General features: G+C 41.9%; 1 protein-coding gene across 5 annotated transcripts in view; it reads left to right on the top strand.

Moving 5' to 3' along the window:
- Positions 1-19,576, top strand: part of ARHGEF10 (Rho guanine nucleotide exchange factor 10) — a 180,649-nt gene that overhangs the window by 90,719 nt on the left and 70,354 nt on the right. For 4 of the 5 annotated variants that reach the window (XM_049902646.1, XM_049902644.1, XM_049902645.1 and 1 more), the window contains 4 exons: positions 1,656-1,748; positions 6,438-6,608; positions 8,739-8,884; positions 13,276-13,457. In XM_049902646.1, the coding sequence (XP_049758603.1) occupies positions 1,656-1,748; positions 6,438-6,608; positions 8,739-8,884; positions 13,276-13,457 (592 nt within the window). The remainder of the gene's footprint in view (positions 1-1,655; positions 1,749-6,437; positions 6,609-8,738; positions 8,885-13,275; positions 13,458-19,576) is intronic. The other variant, XM_049902647.1, reaches the window with a different exon arrangement.

The raw sequence follows: 19,576 nt of genomic DNA, 5'->3' as shown, positions 1-19,576 counted from the left end.
CGCCACCACCACCTCCGCCACCTCCCCCACCACCACCTCCACCACCACCACCACCTCCACCTCCACCACCTCCGCCTGCACCACCACCTCCACCACCTCCGCCTGCACCACCACCTCCACCATCTCCACCTCCACCACCTCCCCCACCGCCTCCACCACCACCACCTCCGCCTCCACCACCACCTCCGCCTCCACCACCACCTCCGCCTCCACCACCACCTCCGCCTGCACCACCACCTCCGCCTCCACCTCCGCCACCACCTCTGCCTCTACCTCCACCTCCGCCTCCACCGCCTCTGCCTGCTCCACCACCTCCGGCTCCCCCTCCACCACCTCCACTACCACCACCTCCACCTCCGCCTCCACCACCTCCACCTGCACCACCACCTCCACCACCTCCGGCACCACCTCTGCTTGCACCACCACCTCCACCACCTCCAGCACCTCCACCACCACTACTTCCGCCTCGACCACCACCTCCACCGCCACCATCACTTCTGCCTGCACCACGAGCACCAGCACCACCTCCACAACCACCATCACCACCACCACTGTCACCGTCACTGTCACCACCACCATCACCCCCTCCACTACCACCATTACCTCACATAATTCTCCCAGCAACGTTGGAAGCTAGATCTTTTTAGTCCCTATTGATAGTTAAGGAAGTTGAGCTGCAGAAAGAGGTTAAATTACTTGCGTGGTTCACACAGCTGATACCCAGCAGAGCTGAGTAGCCAGTGCTCGTCTCAGTTGGTTTCCTTTCTTCTGCACTACCCAGCCTCCTTAGTTGAAATGGACTGGACACCCTGAGAGTGCAATCTCAGGGTCGGATTCACAGGTCTTTGCCTCAGACATAATTGCACATCTCCTGAGATGCTGGGTGAGGTGGGTGGAAGTACTCCTCCGGTTGCTCTCCTTCAAGAAGAGAGACCTGAGGCACTGGGGTTTCTTCTGCTGGAGGAGCAGAAAACCAGCTGCCGTCTGTTGACTCTGACTTATGGCAACTCCATGTGTGTCAGAGTAGAACTGTGCTTCACAGGGTTTTTGGTGGGATGGTTTTTCAGAAGTAGGGTTTCCAGGGGTGCAAATGGTTAACGTGCTTCACTGTTAACAGAAAGGTTGGAGGTTCATTCCATCCAGAGGCTCCTCGGAAGAAAGGCCTGGAGATCTTCTGAAAAACAGTCAGCCATTGAAAATCCTGTGGAGTGTACATGAGGTTGCCATGGACTCAAAGTGGAGTCCATGGCAACCAAATTAAGAAAAATAAAAAGCAACAGAAGGGGCTGCTAACCTCTCCTGGCGGCAGACTTTCCAGCCAGTACATAAACATCCAGTGTCACCACCTGGAGTCACTGTGAGGTGACTTTTTCCTACCCACAGTTAAGCCTATAGTAGTGAGATTTGGCCATTTCACAACACAATCAACGACTGTTACAACAGATGTAGAAAGTATCTTGACACAAATTATGCTGAAATTTCCTCATAGGGTTAGACCCAATGCCTTCGTAAAGAGGACAAGACGTGGGGTCTTACTATCCAGTTAATTCTCTCCTGAATCTTGTATTTGTTGCGATGAGTAAACAACCTTCAAGATTGGGGAGAATGATTGCCATCTTGAAATACGAGTCAACAGCTAAGCTTTCTCATTGCAGCAGTGCCAGGAATCAAGTCCAGATCGAATCACACTGTATAGTTTGATGATGAAACCAATACAGAGATTTCCACAGTTCATTCTTCTGCTCCAGGTAAATAACGTTATTCTGGGTTTAGTCAGACCATTCATCCAGTTTCTCTGTAATCCATTTTAAACTTGTGTTTGTTTTCACATTTCCAAGCATGACTGTCTCCTTCTGTAGACAGCACCCTCTCACCCCTGCTCCTCATTTCTTCTCCAGTCAGGTCATGTAAGGTCCTAGTGGGAAGGGTCGGGCAGGGTGGTCGGCTGAGAGTCTAATCCTAAACTTGATGCAGCTGCTGAGCTTCCACATTCACAAGACTGCTAGCCCCGTGAGGCCGGGCCTGGGGAGGGGCCGGAACTGGACGTGCCTCAGTGGAAAGTTGTCACGTGTGTTCCGGACATTCTTGTTCCCGTAGCCAGCAAGCTCATGCGCTATAACAGGGACACAGGCACTTGTGTGAACCAGCAGTGCACGAGTTATTGTACTGCTATTGTCGTTAGGTGCCGTTGAGTCAGTTCTGACTCGTAGAGACCGCATGTGTGACAGAAGGAAACAGAAGGCCATCCTCACAGTCGTTGCTGTGTTCGAGCCCATTGTTGCAGCTACTGTGTCAACCCATCTCATTGAGGGTCTTCTCTTTTTGCTGACCCTCTACTTTACCGAGCCTGCCGTCCTTCTCCAGGGACTGGTTCCTCCTGATAACAGGTCCAAAATAAGTGAGACAAAGTCTCACCATCTTCTCTTCTCAGGACCATTCTGGCTGTACTTCTTCCAAGACCAGTTTGTTTGTTCTTCCGGCACTCCGTGGTATATTCAGTATTCTTTGGCAATACCATAATTCAAATGCATCAGTTCTTCTTCAGTGTTCCTTATTCACTGTCTAGCTTTCACTTGCACGTAAGGCAATTTAGCACAGCATGACTTCTGTCGATGCACCTTAGTCCTCAGAGTGACAAGAGTTATAATTTTAGTAATGTATTAGTAAATGCTTCAATTAGTACTGGTGTCAGCGTCTGCTACAAGTACTAACTGGCGGAAACACGAAAATTGTTGACTTTTGTGACATACCAGAATAGTTTGTGTGTTTTTTTTTTTTTTACTTCATTAAATTTGGGCTTAATTTTTAAACTAGCTTGTTACCTTTTGGTTAAGTGTTAATAAAATAATGGCAAATATTTTGGCTGGGTATTTTTAAAAATATATATATTTTTAGACAGAAATGGTGAGGATAGATCGTTGGAAACAGAACAAAAAGCAAGGAAAAGCAGCAGAGAACAACCTTAGGATTCTCCACCAGACGGTTCACCAGTGAACATCAAGAAGAGTCACGTGATTCCACTTAGTATTTGGGTAGCTCTTTAAAATGTATGCAACTCTTTTGTTTCCATTATTCTTTTAAAAAAGTTCTGGAAAAACTAAAAAAAAATTTTTTTTTTTTTTTTTTTTTTTTAGTTCTGGAAAGGAAAGTGTTATTTCTTCTTCATGAATTATAAACTGGGCCTCATAAACGTTAATGTTTTGCCCAAGGCGACACAGCTAGATAGTAAAAAAAAAAAAAAAATAGTAGAAGTGCTAAAATTCCAACTGGGTTGTCAGGCTCCAGATCCAACACCTGAGTGATAACTGTCAGTGCCATCAGGATGAGGGCAGCTGACTGAAGCACTGAGGACATAAATGACCTACCTTTTATATTATTGGAAACCTTGGTGGCGTAGTGGTTAAGCGCTACGGCTGCTAGACAGAGGCCTGCAGTTTGAATCCACCAGGCAATCCTTGGAAACTCTGTGGTGCAATTAGACTCTGTCCTATAGGGTGGCTATGAGTCGGAATCGACTCGATGGCAATGAGTTTGGTTTTTTGTTTAATTATATTGTTGGAGCCCTGGTGGCATATATTTTTAATTATATTATTGGTTCGAATCTACCAGCTTCTCCGTGGGAACCCTATGGGACAGTTCTGCTCTGCCCTGTAGGGTCACTGTGAGTTGGAATCAACTCAGGGGCAACGAGTTCTTATTACATTGTTCAGCATTTAAAAAAAATTGGTCCTTGTAAGAACTTTAAATTGTTTTCTTTTTACCACTTCCCTGTAAGTAAATTCGCTGAGGAAGGGATAGGTAGGAGCTCATAAACTCTGAATTCCAGTTGTAATAGACTCAAGAATCTTGGCTTTAAAGCACTTCCATTTAAAATGCTTTACAGGAAGTTCTTCCAAATTGTTACCCTTAGATTAGTTCATGTATAATTTTAGGTTAGTTCATATGTAATTTTTTCTTTCCTTTTCCTCCCCTTCCCACCTGGAGTGCCTTCTTAAGATTTTGTTAGAGTTTTCCATAAATGACATGTTCACCCCTTGAGCAGATAACAGTCTGCAGCCTAATCTGATGTCTCCCAGAAATGGAACAGGGGATCCCAGATTTGTATGAAGGGTTTTCTCTCACGACCACTTTTTTGCCATATGCAATTAGTTAATTGCTGGCATGCCTTAGAGCATTCTTTGGAGGCAGAAAAAGGTGGGCCCGCGTTACTTTAGAAAACGCAGTGCTGAAATAAGAGAAAGGGAGATTCTAAGCCTGGAATACCCTGTGGACGTGAGCAGAGGCACCGTCTCCCCAGATGATGATGTACGTAGGCACTTGAATTATTAAGGGTGAGGAGGCAGCCTGGAAGAGAACTGGCAAGCATGCACCATCCCTCCAAAGTTCTGCTAAATTCCTCCCGGCTGGGGAGGGCAGGAGGGAGCCCTGGTGGCGCAGTGGTTAAGAGATTGGCTGTTCACCAAAAGGTTGGCAATTCGAATTTACTAGCCACTCCTTGGAAACTCTGTGGGGCAGTTCTGCTCTGTCTTACAGGGTTGCTATGAGTTGGAATCGACTCAGTGGCAATGGGTATAGGGTGGGCAGGGTGGGGATAGCATGGAAGGCTAGTTTATTTTAGCCTATTCTTGTTTGCCTTTTCTACCCCTTCCCGTGAATAATCAGGCACTCTTACTAGCTGCTCCTTGGCTGTGCTTTAAGGTCCTAACAGCAGCACCTTGTCAAAGTTAGCTCTCCTCTGACCTTTTCACCTGTAGTTGCTATGATATCACGACTGTTCTGCATAACATGAGGTAAAGCTGACTCAACCCCTGGCTTCTCTGGGTCTGTCTGTTTCTAACAAATGGTCCAGAAACATCCATCTGCTGTGTGACCTTTGTGGTACTTTATCCTGACTAGCAGTTTCTCTTCTACATTGCACAAAAATAAGTAATAACGTTTGGGAGCAAATAAATGCGTTAAACTCCACTCTCATCTCGTGTGGCTTTGCTGATGGAGGCTGCTAAGCTCGTGCAGAATGCCGGAGGAGAGAGTGGTGGTTCTTCACTCTGGAGTTGCTCAGCTTTGCACATGCGTGATGCCTGTACTGTTTATAGTGGTCTGATTCTCTTGTACTCACCAGCGGTGTGTAATGTTGGCACTGGGATTAGTTTTATCCATTTTTGTTTTGATAAAACTTGGTATGATTCATAGGGAAACAGACATACAGAATAGTGTATTGTTACCCATTCCACCAGAAACATAATCATTTATGCTGTGTTCTTATCAGATTATTAAAAAATATTTATGAAGTTGGGGGCACTGTTGAATTCCATTGCTGCGTGGCTCTTATAAAATTCAGTAGGCAAGATATGGAGCCCTATTTAATTCTGAAAAAGGAAGTTTCAAATTCACTTTTGCCCTCTCCTTCAACAAATGTCAGCATATTATATGTGAAAGCAAGTTGAAAAAGACAAAGCTCTGTATAAAATCAAGATGACTTTCGCATACATGTTGCTTTTTGAACTTTATTCACTATTTTAACATTTTATTTAATAAATCTCCTTATTTACGATCATTATCATCATTTTGTACCATGCAACCTCCTAAAAGCTCTCCTTGCTTATCTGATGGATCAGAGCTGCAGAAAACTCTGAGTGCATCACGCAGTTGTGTCAGATTCCCTTTTTTAGTATGGCATTCGGGGAGGAGGGGGGGACTCGAGGGAGCCATCGTAAGAGTGAGATCCTGCTGTGTGAGTCAAAAGCACGGGTACAGTAGCTGGCACAACAAAACTGCTGCACATTTCATATTTGGAAACTGATCTCTTTGGACAAATAGCTGGGAGAAGCTTAGAGGGCAGTGAGTTGGTGTTGCTCATGGTGAAACAGTTTAGAAAAGGATATCTGCAAAGGTGGCACAACTTGAGGAATGTAACCAGCGTCCCTGAATTGTATATTTAGAAATTGTCAAACTGACCTACGTTTTGCCATATATCTTCGCCAAAAAATATAAAAAAATAAATATTAAAAACATAGCCGGACACGCCTATGCACGGATCCACTGGTCCGACTCGAATCAAGAAATCAATTTGATTGTCGTCTTGAGCATAGTTAGAGAGAGTAAACTGTTTCCAAGACTGTGGCATGTTAGTATTTATAGTGTTCTTTATTATAAAACGCTGGCTTTTTTTTCCATTAGCAGTGCCATTTAATAAGTCAATTTTGTTTTCGCAAACGGAGCTATTCAAATGTTCAGCCAAATCGTGATTCACATAGCTTAGCATCCTTTCCAAAGTGCCTAATTTGTTTCGTGAGAAGCAGCTGATGTCATTGCCCTCTTTCCACTTGTCAGTTTCTGAATGATGCAATTGTTGGAGGCTGGAAGCTTGCATGTGATAACCGTCCACTCCCCTCGACATCAGAAATCACACGTCTACCATTTTCCCTTGTTTCTCAAAGGATATGTTGAAGAATACGTCCAAGGGACATCCTGACAGGCTTCCTCTTCAGATGGCGCTCACAGAGCTTGAAACGTTAGCGGAGAAATTAAATGAAAGGAAAAGGGATGCTGATCAACGCTGTGAAATTAAACAGATAGCAAAAGCCATAAATGAAAGATACCTAAACAAGGTGGAGAGAGATTTTTTTTTCCAACTCTATCCTGAATTAATTTTGTTTTATACTAATAAGCCATCAGTTGATTTCAGCCATTTATCACTACTTTTTTTTTGGAATGTTAATAATTCTTATGGCCAGAGATCTTAATTAGGGGTTGATGGAGAGCTTCAAGAGGAACCATTGTGACACAGTGGATAAAGTGCTTGGCTGTAACCAAAAGGTCGGCGATTCGAACCTACCAGCTGCTCCAAGGGAGAAAGATGGGGCTGTCTGCTTCCGTAAAAATTACAGCCTTGGAAACCCTTTGGGACAGTTCTACTCTGTCCTGTAGTGTCATTGTGAGTAGGAATGGACTCGACAGCAGTGGGTTTGAGGTTTCTTTTAGAACTTCAGGTAAAAATTATATGCAAGGCTTGAATTATCTGTCTGTATGTGCGTGTTTTCAGGAAAAAGATTCATAGATCCATTAGATTCTCAGATGGACCTGGGACCTCAAATAGATGGAGAATAACTCTCTTAGCTTAATCGTACTTTAAAAAAGCAGTGTTTTTTTTAGATAATAGTAATAAAAGCTCAGAATAATTACAGATATTTTTATTTGTGCTCATCTGTGGATGGGCAAAGCTATGTTATGAAAAAATGATGCATCGTACATCATGAAAGCAGTTCACTTGCAAGGCTATACTGCAGCTTTAGATTTACAAATTCACTTCCCTGCAGTTGTAGTCTGATTTCACATAGGCTTTTTTTGCCACGTTTGTTTAAGTCCTCGACCCACGGGAAGATCTTAGTTTGTATAAAAAACCCAAAAAAAAAACCCAAACCCGTTGCCATTGAGTTGATTCTGGCTCATAGCGACTTTATAGGACAGAGTAGAACTGCTCCATAGGGTTTCCAAGGAGTGGCTGGTGGGTTTGAGCTGCCGTCCTATTGGTTAACAGCCGAGCTCTTAACCACTGCGCCACCAGGGCTCCTTAGTTTGTATGAGCAGTGTTAAATAATTATGTATGATGTTCAGTGTTGCTAAATCACCTTTTGTTTTTGTCTGTAAGGGGAATTTCCTGTCTTATAATGCCACTTAGTAATTTAACTATGAGAACTTTATTGTGATTTCATTTTAAGCTGCAGCTTTTAGCTTTCTCTGATTCTTCAAATGATTTTTTTAGCAGTTTTTATAAGCAAAAATTTTCATTAAATCATATTCTCGATGTAGCTTATATGTTATGTAAAATAGTGCTTACATACAGTGTTTGAATACCCATCTCATACAGAGTAAGCCTGCAAGGCATATAAAGAGCAATGATGCATTACTCACAGTACATAAATGTGTATGTACATGACTTCATCATTCCGATGGGCACGTCAAGAAAAACTAAACAGTGAGATTGGCATCTACAGTGATTTGCTAAGAGCTAGACACCTGATGTGGATTTAGGATCAGAAGGCCCTCGAGACCATCTGGGCTAAGAACTGTAAATTTTCTATTTGGTGGTTGTGTTCACTAAGAATGTTTTCGCTGTGACTGTTGTCACTTTATTAATGAATACAAAGGGTCTTTCTGAAGAACTAATGATACTCTGGCTCAGAAGAATAAAAGAGAGAGTAACACTTTAAAAGTGTTAAGTATGCCACCCTTCAGTAAAAGGAAAATTACAAAAATAATTGTTTTCACTTACAGAGGTTTCTAACTGGCAGAGCGTTACCCGTAACAGAGTGGTTAACTTTGGAGTGAGAGTCCGTAGTGAACAAAGCGTATTTTCAGAGAAGTCGTTTTAAGAGAATGATAGGTCAAAATACAGCCCTCATTTGCTCAATGTTTTAGCAAGAAATCGTGTTCACAAGGAGAAAGTTAGATCCTATTGGCTGTTACAGTACAGCTGCAAATGTTGATGTTTGTAGGACATTTAGTAAAATGAATTAAAAGTCACTTTCTGAACTTGTATATGCGTCCATAAAGAGGTGAGTGAGACTGTAAGAGTGGGTGAGAATGTGTGGACTAGCTTTAAAGAAAAAAACCTATGAAAAGTTAACCCTGTAAACTCATGTTTTACAACACTTCTTTCTCATCTTTTTTTTTTTTTTCCTTCCCCCTTGGTGAAATCAATTGTGGTAACTTTGTCAAGTGTTATTTTGAATACTCAGCTTCTCAGCAGTGGAAATAGGTATCTCATCCGATCTGACGATATGATAGAAACAGTTTACAACGACAGAGGAGAAATTGTTAAAACCAAAGAACGTCGGATCTTCATGTTAAATGATGTACTGATGTGTGCTACGGTTAGTGCGCGGTAAGATTGCATTTAATTCACTATATTGGCTTTATAATTGCACTGTTATGTGTGTCTGAGAATAAGTAAATAACTTCATTGATTTTCTCATTCTGACTGAACTGATCTGTACATCAAAACTTAATCATCTAGTCCTGTGATTGAGAGAAGAAAGCCAAAACCACTGCAATCGAGTTGATTCCGACTCACAGCGACCCTACAGGACAGAGCAGAGCTGCCCACAGGGTGTCCAGGCTGTATCTTTATGGAAGCAGACCGCCTCATCTTTCTCCTGCAGAGCGGCTGGTGGATTTGAACCGCTGACCTTTAGGTTAACAACTGAGTGCGTTAACCACTGCACCACCTTAAATAATCTTATTTTTAAATGGATTCAGTATAAGTCACCAGGTCAATCTTGATAGAAATTGGGTACCTGTGGAGGTATGTTTATCTTTAGACAAGGCTGGTGTTGAAGCTAAAAACTAAATTGAGTGTCTTTTGTAATGCTCCTAAATAATTTTGCAGTTCTTTTTTTTTTGGTCATTGTTCAGAGTCTTCCGTGTTAGCCACCTCCCCGTAAATACATCTAAAAAATAAATACATTTTTGTTATATGTTATTCTTATATAATTAGATTTAGTATATTCATACTCAGTGTAAACCTACTAATTTACTCTGTCTCCTCAGTTTTTTCACTTAAATAGTCTTGCATCAGAATTGTTCTCCACTCTTTTTTTTAGTAGAACATTGTAGTTTGCCGAGGACAGTGGCGAAGTTCAGAGATCTTCAGGTACAGGGGGGTTATAAAGGAGCTGCTGTAGAATTGAGTGTAATCCTGTGGGTGCTGTATAATGTAATACACGTTAAAGTGGCATCTAGGAGCCTGTTCACAAAGGCTTATGAGAGTTAGTTGTTAAATTTTCAGGAGTTTTGGGAGCTGGTTGCTAAAGCATTATAGCTTGAAATCTTCCACGATTGGAGTGTTTACACTACAGAAACTAGCAAATGCTGTTCCAAGAGCCAGTCATTTAACATTCACCAGCACACCGCTGAACATGACGATTTCATGCCGGTCATCGTCACTGGAGCCTGGTGGCACAGTGGTTGAGGCTCAGCTGCTAAACCAAAAGTCGGCAGTTCGAATCCACCGACCGCTTCTTGGAAACCCTGTGAGGCAGTTCTACTCTGTCCTCTGAGGCCGTGATGAGTCAAAATTGACTTGACGGCAATGGGTTTGGTCATCCTCATTAAGGGTTCCTGGTGGCATAATGGTTAATCACTCAGCTAACTGAAAGGTCAAAGGTTCAAATCCACCAGCTGTTTCACAGGAGAAAGACCTGGTGATCTGCTCCTGTAAAGATCACAGCCTTGGAATCTCCGTGGGGCAGTTCTGCTCCGTTCTGTAGGGTCTTTATGAGTCAGAATCGACTCGATGTCACGTAACAACAACATCATCACCGCCGACTCACTATCAGATACATGTGCCCCGCCTTCCCCACCGTTGCTGTAGCATCTGAGGCAGAGAGGTAGTGTAGATTAATACCTGAGGTCACACTATGGAGTCACGCTTCTTAGAGTTGTAGTCCAGCCCCACCTCATCCTAACTTTGAAAAATTACCTGACCATTCTAAGCCTCAGACTGCTCATCTGTAGAACAGGGATGATAACAATTAAAATAATGATGACAAAGGTCATAATGGCCTCGTAGGCTTGTTGTAAAGATTAAGGTGAGAAAACTTATTAACACGGTCAGCACAGTGCCTGGTACGTAGCACTACCCATAATTATCATTTTTTATTATTTTGTTTTTGTTTTCGCTTAGAGTGTGGTGGCTACAGACTAAGTCTAAAAAATACAACAATTTTAATGATGTCCCTTTTTTGTAAAGAGTTCTTTTTATTTGAGTCATACCAATGGCTCAGCCTCTACCATTGAATTTCCTTTTGCCACATGTTGACCCCTGGCCACAGTCATGTGCGGCCTGTATTCATAGCTCTTTAGCTTCCCCCATGTAGAAAAAAGTCACCTGCATTCTTGCTTTGGGGCTGCAACTGACTTAGTGAGAGCTGTGAAAGGGCATAACTTCAAACTTACTCAATTTGGGCTGCTGTAGCACAGTTTAGAGAAGTGTTTAGAATAATAAGCATCAAGAATAAGGCATTTCTCCTTCTGTTTTTCCGGTATTATAAAAAGTTTCTTGAAGTATAGAAACTAATAAAACTTAATTACCAGAATGGTAGCCAGGTTTATTTGTTCAAGGAACCTCCCCTGTTTCACGTAACCCCTGTTAATCCACACTAAACCGGTGTTAGGACGATGCTGACCCGGCTCCGTTTCCTCGTCCGCATGTTGGGAACAGCAATGGTTGCCCACCGCCAACCGCAGGAAATGCAGGGATGGGAAACAAGATTATGTATGTCAGATTACTTTGTAAGCAGCAAGGTACTTTACAGATATAGGTGTTTCTTTTGAAATTTTGGTTCTCATTCTTAATATTTCACAAAATGTGGTGGGAAGAGGATCCCTGCCTCAAAATCTCAGAGAGAGACTCAGATCTGAGCTCAGAAGTGATTGTTAACCCACTGAAGGGCCACCGTTTTAAGAGAGCTCCAGCTGCTAACCACAGGGTCGGCAGTTTGAATCTACCAGGTGCTCCTTGGAAACCCTATGGGGCAGCTCTACTCAGTCCTAAAGGGTTGCCATGAGTCAGAATTGAAGTTATCAGCATGAGATTTTCAGTGGTACTGCCTTAAGGTGGTGAAATGAGGATCTTCCTGTAGGTGATGGAATAAACCAAACCAAAACCAACCCCACAGTCTTCAAGGCCATTCCAACTCCTAGCAAGCCTATAGGACCGAGTAGAACTGCCCCATAGGGTTTCCAAGGTTGTAAATCTCTATGGGAGCAGACTGCCGCATCTTTCTCCCCAAGATGATAGAATAGGAATATGTTTTGTTAGGCTAAAATACTAAAGTTTGTCCTCAAGATCCCCATTATAGCCTCTGAGGACATCAGGAGTCCCAAATCTCCTTTATAGGAATGATGAGGATTCAAACAAGAAGAACAGAAGTTTTGGTAAGAATTCATGGACATCTCTACCTTTTTTATGAATTTAAGGCACACTGTAATTCATAGATACACAGTCTGTTTTACTTGATTCGGCGTCTGAATTGTGCTTCCTCCTCCTTTGCCCTTTCCGTGTGGACTAGAAGTGAATGTTCTCTAATATCAGAGGGGAGTTGGACAGCGTGGGTATGAGTCAGCTCCCAGTAAGTCACGTATTTCAGTTTAAAGCACAGCATTGGACATTTTGATTATTTTTGTCTGCATTTTTATTCTTTAAAAATATATCTTGAAGAAAAACAAAAACATGATTATCACCAGAAGTCAAAATAACGGTTGCTTCCTAGACACTGATCTTCAAAGACAGAAGGGGCCTAGGCAGGCATGTTGAGAAGTGAGGCGGGCGGCGACTGGTTTCAGAAGCGGGAGGTCCATGGGTGACATGCTTACGTTACGTTGATTTTTTGCTTCTCTAAGCGACCTCATAAATGTGGATGTTTGGATAGTAGGAACATCTGTTCGTGATAATAAAACAACATTCTAAAGTAAACGATGAACATCAGACACACTCAGTAATTCAAACTGAAGTGAAAGATACGATCACCAAATTAAAACTGTGTTCTTCCCTCAAGAAAAGTAATGGTTGCTTCTTGAGGGCTGGGTTTTCATGAGTACGGAGAGAAATAGAGGGGTGCTGGCAATGTTACAGTGGGAACTGGGTGGCCGTTACACAGGTGTTTGCTTTGTACTTATTATACGGCGCTTGTTTGTTTTAGACATTTCTCTGCATAGATGTTGTATTTTATGATAAAAGAAGAAAATAAACAATACAGACCATGGGTTTTTTGTCCATGTAGTTTCTATATACTCAATAAAATACTTTAATCGTGGAATATAATAATCTTAATTCTTTTAAAATAATTTTAATAGAATCATGTAAAAGTATTTTAGAGTTAACCCATATAAAAAAATAAGAATACTTGTTATTCACATTGGAGATTTTACCTTTTAATACTATTCTCAGAATACTTGCAAATGTTTGGTTAGATAGCCATCATAACTATCTAGCTTATTCCTTTTAAACTTTTATGGAAAACCTTAAAGCTTTCTGGGAAATCTGCCATTTCACAATTCTCCCTGTGTTTTCTGGATCAAAGAGTTGAAATAGTTCTTTTTCTGTCATCTAATTGGAGACCTCATACAGAAGAACCAAATGGTAACTATTTGTAAGAAAATCAGAAGCACTGTAATTTAACAATTAAAATGTTTTCTCACTTGAATATCCTAAGGGGTGAAAAATATCGTTAACTTATTCATGTAATCAAATAAAAAAAATTCTATCTGTTCCAGCACCTCGCATGAAAGCAATGCTATGATATCAACCAGCCAAAGGTATTTATTAAAATGGAGCGTTCCTCTCGGACACGTAGAAGTAATAGAATACGGCAATAATGAAGGCCCCGGAGAAAACAGCAGGTATCCCCCAGTGCACTCGCTGGAGAGCCTGCTGGTGGTTGCCAATGCTAAGCCAAGTAAGTGACTCTTTCATTAATATTCTCGCTAGTTGTGGGGACAGTGTAACCTCTGCCGTCATCCGGACTCTCCTTCCTCAACTTCTAACACGAAAATAAAACAAAGTTAAAAAATGGCACATTTGTGGGAATAATGCATTTTTTTACAATCTGTATTTTATGTTGTCTGGTAACCATTGGTTACTGATGTTTGAACTTCTTTTACCAGTTCCGGTTCCTCCTGTTGGTTTATGGTTAAGCACGCCGCCATTTGGAAGTGTATTCAGTCTTCCCAGTCCTGCTTTACGTTCTGCGTTTCCCACTGAGACGATGAGATCTTAAGCTCGTGTCATTTGAGCGTGCGTTGAATAGATGCAGAGGAAGCCCCAGAGGTTGCAGACCTTGGTTACTGGCTCAGTCTTGTTGCTGACTTGCTTACGGTGTTGTTAGCTATTCTCATTTCTCTTTTCTTTAGTTTCCCCCACGGAGGTAGTACTTGTTACATACGAACTTCACAAAATGAAATGAAAGAAGGATGTCAAGATACTTTGGAAATGGTTCAACAGTTGCATACTATTTATGAGTATTGTTACTAAATGTTGTTCCGACTGTACGTTTTTAGCTTAGTGTGGTCATTACCTCCTCTTTCTTTCTTCCTTTTTTTAAAAATCCAAATAAAAACTGGTTAAGTTTTATTTGCTGACTGGTCTTTGACCCCGTATCTTGGAGCAATTAAAATGCAGTGAATGGGAACTTTCAATGAATCTTTTTACGTATCACATGAACATTACCCTTTTCCATTATTTCATTTCTGACATGTTCAGAAGCAAGAAAGCAACTTTTAAGTAAGTTACCTTTTCTAATTTAATATGCACACTGATCTGGATTTACAGGAACACGCCATAATGAATATTAGGTCTCATTTGCTATGACATCTCTTATTTTTCTTATTTCTTTAGGGTTAATAGTCATTCAGTTTGGTGATCGGCCAAGCAGGCTGCTTCTTTGAGCATATGATTACCGTTCTAAACTTTTGAATTGCTGGCTACTAAACCATGTTCCTATTTAAAGTAATAATGTGGGAAACCTCTCAACTAAACTCGAAATACTGGACTGTATCCCAGATACTCAGGATGGAGTGTGTCCTGAGGAGTGGTGGGAAGAAAGGAAGAGAGGGAGGGAGAGAGGAAGGAAGAAAGATAAGGGTAGTGGTGGGAGTGGGGGAGAGAAATGATTTTTCAAATACCCTTCATTAAAATTTTACAAGGGCAGCTGAATGTCTTGTTTATTTGAAAGTTTCTAAGTCCAAAATTATTTGAAAATACTGATTTTTAAGTCCTATTGATGGTTTGATTTTGTGAACAAAAATGCCTTTGTGTATTTTATAATGATGACAGTATCAAAATGTATTTGTCATTAAAAAAAAAAAAAAGGAGTGCCTTATTGTGTTCACATAGCTAAAGATGACTTTGATCCATCAAGTAGGTACTGCGTATTACATGCAATACGACATTTTTTTGCTTGTCTTTTAGTTTATGGCTTATAGCGACAAAATCAGAAATAAGATCAGAATTGTTAACAGTACTAAAAACATAAAGCACAATGGTTAAATCATTTTTATAACATCATGGAAGAAAGAACCTGGAATGAGTTTATTACTGCATTGGAGCCCTAAATTTTCCTGTGGTTTCCCATCAGCTGTGGCAGAAGAAGAAATGTTGGCCATACGATAGTTCTTATTGTCTATTCACATAAAACGTTACCACTTCAGAGAGTGAATCTTTTTCTTCATGCTGAATTCAAGGAGAAGTTTGTTGTCATATCCTAAGTTAAGGGGCTTTCGGAGAACACTGAAAAGATACATGATGATGTTTAGCAGACGTGCAGTGATTTTCGTTTTACTGTGCCTCTGGTGAAAAAGCAAGGATGTAACCTTTGTAAAAGGAATTTTTCAGGAAGCATCTTATTGCGCTGTCTTAAACAGAGAATTTAAATGAGAAAACTTGTTCAGCCATCGATAAGAGTTTTGCTGTACGTTTTCTGGGCAGAATCCATGTCTTGAGAACAATTGTGTCTAATCTTCATATGTTACTGCCTTTGTTGGTGGAGTTCAACACCGTGGAGTGTGTTCTGTTATTATAACATCCTGTATTGTAAGAAATTAAGATGCCGATCACTTAACGAGTGTGCGAGTGACTTATCTGAAATTAGTTTGAATTCTTACTTTGGTAATTTTACCAGTTTTTATCATGCTGTGAGAGTGATCGGCATCTTAATTGGAGCACTGGTGCCTCGGTGGTTAAGAGCTACCCAGAACCAGCTGCTAACGAAAAGGCCGGCAGTTCGAGTCCACCAGCCTATCCTTGGAAACCCTATGAGGCAGCTCTTCTCTGTCCTATAGGGCCGCAAAGTCAGAATTGACTCAAAGGCAGGAAGTTGGGTTTTTGGTTTTTTGGTATGACTTTATAGCCTGGTATGCAATAGATGTTCAATAAAATTTATTGAATGAATGATAGGCGTTCAATAAAATTTATTGAATGAATGAAAAGAAAAAATGGCATCACCAGTCACTATTCTTAATTAAACTGTATCTTTCCATATATCTATGTTGAAGATCTTTTCTAGACCAACCACTATGTCCTGGTAATCCAAAAATGAATAAGGCGTGGACTGTACAATCCCAGGCTCACAGGAAAGGAGACAGACTTGTTAACACACAAATACAACCCAAAATGACACATTTCGTAATAGACCGGCAGCTCAAAAACCAAACCAAACCTGTTGCCATTGAGTCGATTCCGATTCATAGTGACTCTATAGGACAGAGTAGAACTGCCCTATAGGGTTTCCAAGGAGCGGCTGGTGGATTTGAACTGCTGACCTTTTGGTTAGCAGCTGTAGCATTTAACCACTGCACTGCCAGGGGGAGATGATATTTTCAGAGAACATGCCCTTTAAATTAGGTTTTGCAGAGTGAGTGGGATTTCAATAGATGGAGAATGGAGATCTGTTGGTTACTTTAGTCAGATATCCATTCGTGCACTTAGCGTTGCATGGGAACATTAAAGAGCATACATGCTGAGGAATGGTGAGTGGTCATGTGACTAGACCCTTGGCCGCCCTGGCCCTCTACATCTGGTAGAACCTGTGGCTGTCAATTCCTGGGATCTTTTATTCCATTCACAAGAATATAAAATTGAAAAAGGCCCAGAAATCAGCCTGCTACATCTCATCCTTGATTGCAAAGACCTCAGTGAGATACTCATCTCTGGTCCTACAGCTGGCAATTATTGCTGAGTCTTCCAGGGAAGGACTCTCAGGCCATTTGAGTGGTATGTTGAATCCACTTTAGAGCTCGAGAAATTGCTTTTAGAGATTCAGGACCTCTTGTTCCGTCTTAATCTTATTATCCTCACAGTCTGATGGTTTTAATTACATGTATGGTCAAACCAAGGAGAGCAAGGCCTAGGATCAGAGAAAGAAAACAAAATAATTGCTTGTATCTTCTAAAGTTTTCTGTCTTGTGCAATGAAGAAGAACAAAGTGATGTTAATGTTAAAATAATGCCAGCTTCCTGATTAGGGAGAATGAAAATGCCTTTTCGTCCACTGGGATTGCCACCAGTTGGAATCGGCTCTTTGGCAGCTAACAACAACATTCGTCCGATAGCTGATATTTATCATTAACAGGTTGTGAAAATAGAAGAGTTTCATTGGGTTGTTGTCTCAGTGCCGCTTTCCAAATGGGAAGAGCCCACAGGGAAATAGTGTGCTCCACCCACATGTCCTTCGAACGATGCTTTGCAGAACCACTGCCAATTCTGATGTTCACATTTCCTGAAGTTATTAGTTAGTAATCTAAAGGATGTTTTTAGCAGAATTGCTTATGACAAAAATAAGTATGACTAACAGATTTTTGAGGATTTCTGCCCATATCTTGAGTCCTTCCAGAATGTTCGGCCTTCCAGATCTCACGTGGGAATGATATCATACTTGAATTGTTCCATATCTTGAATGCCCATGTCTTTAAAAAAAAAAAAAAAAAAAAATGTCCAGGAAACCGTTAGCTTGGCTGCAGTTATTTGAGGGATTGATATGTTAAACTGAGGTGTTTGGTGGCCATCCTTGTCTTTATCAGACATTTGCTTATTCGTTCTGTTGTTCTAAAAGCATTTAGTACCTGTATATTCCGTGAGGAAACCCTGGTGGCATAGTGGTAAAGTGCTACGGCTGCTAACCAAGAGGTCAGCAGTTCAAATCCGCCAGGCGCTCCTTGGAAACTCTATGGGGCAGTTCTACTCTGTCCTACAGGGTGGCCATGAGTTGGAATCAACTTGACGGCAGTGGTTAGTGGTGGGATATTCCATGTGCTAGGTCTTCCCTCTGCTAGAGGATAAGAGGCATACTCACTGGGCGGGGTGACAGTTGTGCCATTACTAGCTTGTGTCAGTCTGGGCTGATTGCAAACTTGACCAGTTAATTTAGAATCCTAGAGAGCCACTTCCTCAGACAGTGGATGAATGGCCCTACAGCTCAAGCAGCAGCAAAATTCCTTTTTCCTGTAGGGGTTGGGCTTTTACCTTTCTTGGGGCCAGGGAGGGCAGAATTCTAGCTCTCAATTCTGCTGAGTTACCAGAAGCCGTGACATTAGGTGAAGGGCCTGCAAGTTTCCTTGTAGACAGTGCTCTGGGATTGAGTTGGACAGAAGAAGCTAGGCTTTAAATTCTGGGGGCAGAAATGATAACTGTCTTACCACATCTGCTTCTTGTCACTATAATACCTTCATGGTGCTCGATGTGTGTTTAGCAGACTTTCAGTCATTAATCAAATCAATTATCAAAGAGGTACACCCTTTACAGTGATGCAACCCCAAAGCAAGAAGTTAAAAAGTTGATAAAATATTAGTTTAAAAAGCAATACTATAATTTAAAATACACTAAATGAAAAATGCCAGAACATATAAAACACATTTGTTAAGAACTAAATAAAGGCTTTTTATTTGAATCAAAAGGTACGCAATATATGAAGGTACCTGCAAAAGTATACAGAATATTCCCTTCAGGTAGCTAGACTTCAGCTTTCAGGATAGAAATTCCTGATTTAGGACTCAAGGGTGACCGGAGGTGGAACTCAGATGCAACAGGTAGAGCACGTGTCCTGGGCGCCACTTGAGGCCCCTGCCCCCAAAAAACCCCAACCACGTTGCCATGGAGTCGATACCCATAGGACGTAGGGCAGAGTAGAACTGCCCCATAGGGTTTCCGAGGAGAGCCTGGTGGATTCGAACTGCTAAGCTTCTGGTTAGCAGCCCAGCTCTCAACCACTATGCCACGAGGGTTCCTCAGCCTGAGGAGGGGGCACTAAAAAGCAGTTTCTGTTAACCATGGCAGTTTCTACCACCAGCTGCGAGAGATCACTCAGCAATTCGAAACTAATTGCCATAGGTGCTGTTTTCTGTAGATGGGCCCCCGCCAGGGTCCCATTTAGCCCTGGACAGAGTCCCTGGGGTCAGGGCACTATCAGGGAGGAGCATACTTAGCTGATGTGTGCACCAGATCAGTCACACGTAAAATCCGTTTTTAATGAAGAGCCTTCACTGCCTTCCTCTCCCTGACCCCAGAGGCTCTCCAGCTACAGCGGAGTCCTTTGGCGTGCTTGTTAAAGCAGATCGCTGGGCCCACCTGAAGAGCTTCGGGTTCCCTAGTCTGGAGGGGAGCTGAGAACTTGCGTTTCTCACAAGCTCCCAGGTGATGCTGCTGGCCTGGCCTGGTCTGGCCTGGACGGTGCTTCCAGGGCCACTGGTCTGCTCTACTCCATTGAGAACTACCTGGCACTGCTGCCCTTACCTTCTCATGCTTTGGCCTCTTCCGTCATTTATCTTCTACTCTTCAGGCTGTTAGAGAGTGTCTGGGCTTTATTCGATCTATTAAAATCATGTTTTTTTTTCTACTTGTCGGGATCAAGTTTGAAGAGTCGGCGTTTTCTTTAGAGAAAGTCTGACATCTCAGAGATGACTGAATTGTTACTTCACAAAGAGCAGACAGGTGGGCCTCGCTCCTCAAATAGCACAGTTGCTTAGATAAAGTGGCTTTTGTGTTAGAAAACAGCAGGTCTCTTCAGTCTCTGTCTTTATTGTGTTTT

The sequence above is a fragment of the Elephas maximus genome, chromosome 12 (assembly GCF_024166365.1).
Source record: "Elephas maximus indicus isolate mEleMax1 chromosome 12, mEleMax1 primary haplotype, whole genome shotgun sequence".
In the NCBI taxonomy this organism is placed as follows: Eukaryota; Metazoa; Chordata; class Mammalia; order Proboscidea; family Elephantidae; genus Elephas; species Elephas maximus.
This window is presented reverse-complemented; position numbering and strand designations above follow the sequence as displayed.